This window comes from Salminus brasiliensis, chromosome 12 (assembly GCF_030463535.1).
Source record: "Salminus brasiliensis chromosome 12, fSalBra1.hap2, whole genome shotgun sequence".
Classification (NCBI taxonomy): domain Eukaryota; kingdom Metazoa; phylum Chordata; class Actinopteri; order Characiformes; family Bryconidae; genus Salminus; species Salminus brasiliensis.
In genome coordinates, this window is record NC_132889.1 from 4,777,350 (window position 1) to 4,785,579 (window position 8,230).

An 8,230-nucleotide genomic window follows, 5' to 3' on the forward strand; every position below is an offset into this window, starting at 1 on the left:
CCATTGGCTCCTGGCTCTTTTTATTTGCATACTGGCTGTGACCCCTCCCCTCCCCCCCCCCCTTTACTCACCATCAGTGTGTTGTCATTCCCTCCAGGCTACCTTCTCGTGGGCGTTTACATGTATTTTGATGTAACTGGCTGGTGTACGAGACATGGCTTAGAACTCCCAGTACATTGAAGGGAAAAGCAACCCAGGTTCTCCAGGTTGTTCCACTTAGGGCAATATAGCGCCCCTCCCCCTCAAACTAGACTGATACAGTCAATACTGTACAACTATTCTGGTATATGTTAAGAGGGCAGGGTTACACTTCAGAATGAGGTGATAGGGTGACGTCTGCAGGACGTATATCGCGCCCTGTCTTTTCGTTAAGTGGAGCAGCTGAGTTGTGGTGGAACTCACATGAACAACCTGCACTATGCAGTCGACAGTTCAATTCAAATGACAGATTCAGATTTACTAAAAGCAGCATGTGCCGTTAGCTGCCTGATTAAAAAAATAGTGCAATGAAAACCAGTTTAATTAAAAACGTTAAGTTTTGTAAAATATAGGGATTAGAAATTAAAAATAAATACTCAAATAAAATACTCAAGTAAAGTACAGATGCTTCAAAAATCTACTGAAGTTAGTACGGTTCTGCCCCTTCTGCTGAACTGGGGGAATCGGGTCTACAGTGCACCAGGAATTTATTACAGGGATCTCTGCTCTATTTTATTAAATATATTTTTATTTTTACTTTTATTTTACTTTATTATTTTTTTTTTATACATTTATATATATATTGTATATTTTTATATGTATTATTATATGTTATATATATATTTTAAATATATATATATATATTGTATATGTATTATTTTATTTTATTTTTATATATTTTATATATTAATTGTTTTTAGATTTTTTTTTCGTTACCATTTTAAATGTTTTATTTACTTTTATTATTTTATTACCTTTATTAACATGTTGTATCCTGTATACTCTATATTGTAAACGAAGGTAATTGATCATTCTCCCGCCTTCTGATTCTCTCTTTGTGATTGGCTGTCTGAGTGATTGATTTATCTCTCCTCCAATCCGATTCGAGGATAGTAGTAATTTGTCGACGTCACCGGACTGAGGCTTGCTTCTGTCTCACAGACAGACATGGCTTCACTGCTGAGACAAGCAGCGCGCTTTGCGTCTCCCAGTAAGTTCGTTTATCATTATTATTTTTATTTTTATTTATTTTTCCCCTCATTTGTGTTTTAACCTGACTCCAGTTCTGCAATTTGGAGGGTTTGGGTTCTGCAGCGGCTTTTTAAGTGGCTGGTATTTGTTGATATTGAGTTTTTATTAACTTCGCATGGTGAATTCTCGAGTGGGAATTCATGCACTTTCATACACAGTCCACTTCCTATTCCTAATGAACCTCTGTAGGTCGCTGCAGCCGCTGAATGTGGAGCAAAGTTCACTGCTGCCCCTGCAGCACAACAGCTGCCTTCGGTCCTGTGGGTTCAGCTATAGGTAGCTATAGCTAGCTGCTAAACGGTGCACCCATGACTGACCCAGGCATTTAGTTATGTATGCACAACCGCCATGGAAAGGCATCGCCACTATAAGCTCTGTGGAGGTGACTTCTCCAAGTTGCTGGAGCCAGGAAACGTCCCTGCAGAGTGGAGGAGTGGGCTGGGCGCATGGATGAGGGCACTAGCTAGCTACATCCGGGTACGTTGATGTCGCGTAAGATAATTTAATAAAACTTTTTTTCTTTACTAAATTAAACATGCTGTTTTATCGCTATTATGAGTCAAAATCATTTAACAATAATACCACGTTGTTAAATAAATAAAAATAATAAATATTAAAAAAAGGGGGCGTTGATGGCTGATACCGGGACCCTAACCTGCTGGTTTCACTGTAAATATCAATGTATTGATCAGTTTAATACATAATTCGAGTCTCTGTAGTTTCATATATATATATATATATATATATATATAATCCAGGGTAATTTTGAGGCAGCAAAGTCTCCCACAGTCCACTTCTTATTCCTGGTAAACCTCGGTGGGTCCCTGCAGCAGCTGAATGTGGAGTAAAGGTCACTTCACCTACCGGCAGTTAAAGGAACTGCAGGCACTGCAGCTGCCTTCAGGTCTTGTGAGGTCAGCTAGCTGCTTTATGGTTCATTTTTGTCCCTCTTGCTTTTACAATTTTAGTGGTTTATATGGAGTATTTAATATTTTAATTTCCCCTCTGTCTTATTTGGTTGTTGTATTTGTTGTTTTCTAGCTTCTAACTTTTATAATAATTCAACTCAGCTATGTTGGAAACAAGTAACCCCTTAAATAATTAGATTCACTATAGTTTCATTATAATTGCATTAATGCAGCCTTTAGATCCACTTTGAATTTGGATTATTACATTTTGAAATTGCCTTACTCTCTGACGCTTGGTGCAACAAACATCAAACATTTAAATAGATATTAAGTAACACAAAGCATAGAAATGATATGCCGTAATGTAATTTATAAAGTGTATGAATAAAGTTATATGTATAGAGTCCCTAAAATGACATTAAAAAAATTAAAGTGACACATGCAGCAGATTTAAAGAAAAAAAAAAAAACTCCAGGTATGGTCAGTGCAAATATAAACAGTAGTGCAAATTTGAGGTGATAGACTCTTATAAAGTGACGTGTGCATTACCAGTTCTTGATAATGCAGAGTTCAGTACGGAGTTTGTATGTTAAGAGGGTGAAGGGGGAAGGGGCGGCAGGGCAGGGAGAGAGTTGAGCATTCTGGCTGCCTGAGCTGTCCCTCAGTCTGCTGGTTCTTGCCTGGAGACTCTGACATTTCCTCCATGATGGCAGCAGGCTGAAGAAGCTGCATAATGGGTGGGTGGGATTCCCTGCTATGCAGAGGGCTTTCCGAGTGAGGCGGGTGCTGTGTGCTTTGATATGGACGTTCCAGTAGATCAGGGGTAAATCCAGCTGGCTGCATTAAATTTCTTTCGCTTTTCACTAGGTTGCATGTTCTGCTGTGTAAGATATGAACTGGCCGCAGATGCACTTTTATACAGACCATTTTTATCCTCTGCAGAAAGCTGGAAGCCACAGATTTCTCCTTTTGCTGTCCTTCGCTCTGTTTTTATAGATTTGTTTTTTCATACTTTGACCCGTTTGAACCTGGTCAGTTCATGTGACCCTCCAAGCAAATTTATTTATTTATTATTTTTTAAAAGTTCATTAATGGTCTCTCTGCTCTTGTATCTCTTCTAGGGTGTCTCTCCCAGCTCTCTGCGAGCAGTAGCCATGCCCGAGACATTGCTTCATCCTACTTTGGCCCCACCACCAGTAGCAGCAGAAATGCATCAACTTCGTCCAGAATCCAGGTGCAGCTGGACAGCAGTACAGGTCTGGCCTAATAAACCTTCTGAAGGACCGAATGGGCTTGTAGCTGACCAATCATGAATAACAAGTGGGCTTCAGTTGTAATCCTACAGCAGGATAGTGGAGGTGGGCTAACACAGAGTAGCCAGAAGAAAAAGGGGTTTCTAATAAATGTAAACCTCTTTGGGTGTTTTTGGGGTTTTTGTGCAGGCATTGCTGTGATGACGTTCCAGAGTCCTCCAGTCAACAGCATGAGTCTGGACTTCATGACGGAGTTTGTCTCCAATTTGGATAAGCTTGAGCTTGACAAGAGCTGCAGAGGAGTTATTCTAACGTCTGTAAGTCACTACAGGGTCACACATTACCTGGCCTGCCCGTGCTTTACTGACTAATTCTTAATTCTAGAGGTAGCAGAATACCGCTTGTCCAGTTCTAATATGGGATCCTTGAGTATCAGTGTATAAATGGTAAGTATGAAGGAAGTCTAGTTTAACTAGCCTATTTACCACCCAGTTATTCTTCTTATAATTAAACAATTATTATTATTATTATTGATAAATTTCCCCATTTTCTCCCAGTATGACTCTGCCGATTAACCCACCCGTCACACGTCCCCCTAGCACTAGCAATGCTCCCGACATTAGGAGCTTAAGACGTGTTAAGGACTTAATGCAAGTATCCTCCAGTCGTCCACTGTGCAGACTAACATTCCTTTTAAAGGAGACAAGGGATGAGAGAGAGTGCTATCTACCCATCCAGAGATGCGTAGAGGACACTCCAGTTGCTGATGGCAAAGAGGCATGACCTGGGATTCGAACTCTCAACCCCTGAGCCATATCGTGTTACATTCTGGGGCTCAGAGTGGCTCAGCGGTCTAACACTCTGATTTCCCTTTACAGTTGTAGTTTGTAGCCTGTCCGCTTTTAGCCTTGCCTCTCGGGTTGGCTTTCTAGAGTCTTACCGGTAAATAAAATAAGTCCAAAATAAGATTTGGTTTGGCTGAGGTCGTCCAGTTTCCTTCTAATATGCCGTCCATCTCAACCTAATGGGGAAACTGAAGGGCACAGTGCAGCAGAGTTCAGCCATTCAGACGGGAAACCTTAGCATTACATAGCAACTCTTAAAACCTCCAACTTCAATTTATTAGATTGAACAAGATCTCCTATAAAGCTTCCCCATTCTTCCATCCTCATCCTCACGGTTACTGTTGTAGTGTCTACAAGCTTGTTTCTTTTTTTGGTTTTCATGTAGGCCCTGCCAAATATCTTCTCCGCTGGCCTGGACATCATGGATATGTACGGGACTGGCCCGGAGCACTGCACAGCGTTTTGGAAGGTCCTGCAGGACCTGTGGCTGAAACTGTATGGCTCCAACAAGGTCGTGATCGCAGCAATCAATGTGAGTTTCCTTCAACCAGTAGGGGTCTCCGAATTGCACAGCCCGGTGCTACTGTTGGTACTATTCAGTATCCTGACATTTTCCACAAGGGGTGCAACGGCTAATTGATTGTAGATTAATTAGTGATGTCCTCGCACATTCCGTTTTTTGTGCTACTTGGAAGCAGTTCAGAATTTAATCCAGGAAATATAACCGAGCGCTTGTTGGAACTTCACCAAACGGTGCAGTAAGCTTGTTGGCTAATGCTGCTGCTGATGTTCTTGATCTCTGTACTTTGTTTTTCAGGGCGCCAGTCCTGCAGGAGGCTGCCTGATGAGCATGTCTTGTGACTACAGGATCATGGCTGACAATCCTAAATACAAGATAGGCCTCAATGAAACCCAGCTTGGCATCGTTGCACCGTTCTGGTGAGTGCTGCCTGCACATGCACTGATGTTTCTAACAATGTAATAAATTATAATTTAATTAATATATGTGATATGTCCAAATACTTGTGGACACCCCTCCTAATGAACGTGTTCAGCTACTTCAAGTTGCGCCCATTGCTGAACCTGGCGTGCAAATGCGCACACAGCTTTTCTAGTCCTTGTAAAGAAGTACTGCCAATAGAATAGACCTCTCTGCAGCAGATAAATATGAGCCTATTGGCACCATGCCTAATACCAGGGAACTTGAGGGGGCATACAATCCCTCAGCATTGAGCTGTGAAGCAGTGGAAGAACTGGAATGATGGTTGGGGCTCCATCCAGTACTTTTGTGGCGAGATCATCATAGATCCTGACCTCACTAACAATGATCTTGTCACAGACTCCAATGAAATCCTCACAGCAATCCTTCAAAATCCATTTAATAACCTTGATTTCAGAAGAAAGGGGCAAAAATAACCTGATTGAGACATCCCTGCTTATAAGTAAAATGCGCACACAAAGTTTCCAAAAAAAGCACTACATTGTCGTTGCATACTGTGGCTGTGATGTGTTATCATTGCAGTTATCATTTCAAGGAAAAAAATGTCTTTTGCGATATTCACAGTATTCACCTTGATATTTGAGGGGCTTTTTCCATTCTTATTTATTTGCTTATTTGTTTGTTTTTTGCAAATTTTCAAAATTTAAGGATGGAAGACCATCCAAAATAACAAGGTATATAATGGCAGTCTCTAACCAAAGTTGCATACCCACTATTTATACATCAAATTACCAACAAATTAAAATGTATTTATTTAATTTTGTATTTTAAAGATTGCATAATGGAAACGTGGAAATGTTCTCTGATTCGTTTCTCAGGTTTATGGATACCATGGTGAACACGGTGGGCCACCGAGTTGCAGAACTGTCCATTCAAGGTGGCATGATGTATAGTCCTCCTGAGGCGCTGAAGATCGGCCTGGTGGACCAGGTGGTCCCAGGCGACAAAGTTCTCAGCACAGCCACTGAAACTATGACCAAGTGGTTGGCAATTCCAGGTCAAACTGCTCCTTTTCTCTCTGTGTTTGATTGCCTGGCATCGTGTCGGTTCTGTTGAAGTGTTGTTTACGTTCACCAGGTCTGGGTGTGGCGTTGTGGTAATATGGTTACCTGGTTAATTTAGTGACGTGATACGTTTTAGGGTTTTAAATATAGTTTTAATTTGCATTTGGAAAGGGGAGGATACTATTTCACAGCCCTGTGAAGACCTGTGAAGACTGTTGAATCTTACTTGTTTTTCACTTTTTTTTTCACGCAGAAAGTCAACAGCAGTGTAACTAGTGCTGTCATGCTTGTCATGTCCACAGATCATGCCCGGCAGATCAGCAAGACTTTGATCAGGAAGTCTACAATGGACCGACTGGTGGCGAACAGAGAAGCTGACGTTAAAACCTTCGTCAGTTTCATCACTAAGGACTCCATCCAGAAGTCTCTGGGGATGTACCTGGCGATGCTGAAGAAGAAGGCAGGAAAATAGGCAAGAAGGCAGCAGGATAAGGGTCCTAAATTACGTCTTTGGTGTCTTCAGCTTCTTAGTCATTTCTCCACAGGCAATTCAGCAAGTGTTACTTTGGAAGTGGAAGGTGGGAAGAAACTGGAGCACCTGGAGGAAACCTTGGGAAGAAACGCCCCAGAGGACCCTCTACCACACACTGCTGCGCCTCCACTATGCCCAGTCTTCAGTCTAACTGGGATGTGAATTAACGTAGTGGTGATCTTCTTGCATCAACTATTTGGCAGCTTTTGCAGTTGTTTAGTAATTACATTGGGCCGCCTGGGCGCCTTCATATCCGGTTGCCTTCTCTTTTAAACAAACCTACGCTGATGTGCTTTCAACACAGTATTAGGTTACAGAGTTATGCACTTCTGGTTTGACTATGTTTGAACAGCACAGCCTTGTTTAAATAAAAAAAACTAAAACCTTTCCCATTGGCTCTGGCACCATTTCTTGGCACATTGGGCACGTTTCTGCTATGATTAAGTGGCTTTAGTTTGGGGGCAGGTTACATACAGTACCTCAGCTTGAGTCGTTATTGAAAGCTGATCAGGAGCAGCATCGCAACCACCATAGAGCTTTTATTTACTACAGCCAAGTACATGTGTCATTTCAAAATAAAGAAATAAGGTCAGGAAGGTTATGTTTGTGCAGGTGTTGCTTCCCAATAGAACAGTTCACCACCACTCCAGAGTGTGCCAAATCTTACTGAAGGTCTTACTGAAACAGGTTGATTTGACTTACTAGCAATCCCATACACTATTTAAAGGTATAAGATCCTTGAGGAACCTTTTGGAGGTTCTTTTAATGTGAATTTGTGGAGGAACCTCTTAAGGTGCTTTTGAGGAACCTTCAAGGAACCTTTTTCTTCTACTTAAGCAGTTTCAGATGAAAGAACTACCAAACGTTCCTCAAGGAGCTTAAACATTTTGCTTATTCGTTCATCCATGTTCTTAGTAATTTCTTCACGGGCAATTCAGCAAGTGTTATTTTGGAAGTGGAAGGTGGGAAGAAACTGGAGCAGAGGTTCCTCCACAACTTCAAATGAAAGAACCACCCAATGTTCCACAAAGACCTTAAACTTCTTGCTTGTTGGTTTATCCATTGGAGGTTCTTTAATGTAGAATTGTGGAGGAACCTTCAAGGAACCCTTTTCTTCTATTAAAAAAACAAAAAAAAACTTTCTTTAAGGTTCCTTAAGAGGTTCCTCCACCGTTTTAAATGCAAGAACCACCAAATGTTACTCAAGGACCTTAAACTTTTAACAGTGATTCAGTTCTCCCAGATAACTTTCTGCACTGGACCACCACCAGTCAGGAAGTTATCTCGGGAACTTAAATGTCTTGGGCTGGCCAGACTTTTGCAGTTTTTCAAACTCGAAATGTGTGTGCAACTGCTTAAAATGTTGACCCCTCTGCCTTTTCAGTTCTCAGTTCAGAACGGTACACAGTAAGAGAAACTTTGACTAAGGGTGCCCAAACTTGGTTGTGTGTATAGAGC

General features: G+C 41.4%; 1 protein-coding gene across 2 annotated transcripts; it reads left to right on the plus strand.

The window, feature by feature from the left end:
• The first annotated feature begins 1,127 nt into the window (after positions 1-1,127).
• On the plus strand, positions 1,128-7,159 carry eci1 (enoyl-CoA delta isomerase 1). Of its 2 annotated transcripts, XM_072693276.1 has the most exons (8): positions 1,128-1,189; positions 3,260-3,394; positions 3,581-3,708; positions 4,622-4,768; positions 5,054-5,175; positions 6,055-6,233; positions 6,543-6,712; positions 6,786-7,159. In XM_072693276.1, the coding sequence occupies exons 1-7, from the start codon at positions 1,147-1,149 to the stop codon at positions 6,710-6,712; spliced, it is 924 nt and encodes a 307-aa protein (XP_072549377.1). In that variant the 5' UTR covers positions 1,128-1,146; the 3' UTR covers positions 6,786-7,159. The 2 variants fall into 2 exon arrangements, with proteins under 2 accessions (XP_072549377.1, XP_072549376.1); XM_072693275.1 differs by having other exon boundaries at positions 6,543-7,159.
• Positions 7,160-8,230: the final 1,071 nt, after the last annotated feature.

Coding starts and splice junctions, on each gene's coding strand:
- eci1 (XM_072693275.1), top strand. CDS start 1,147: ATGGCTTCACTGCTGAGACAAGCAGCGCGCTTTGCGTCTCCCA. Junction 3,709..4,621: donor GAGGAGTTATTCTAACGTCT/GTAAGTCACTAC, acceptor GTTTTCATGTAG/GCCCTGCCAAATATCTTCTC. Junction 6,234..6,542: donor CAAGTGGTTGGCAATTCCAG/GTCAAACTGCTC, acceptor TCATGTCCACAG/ATCATGCCCGGCAGATCAGC.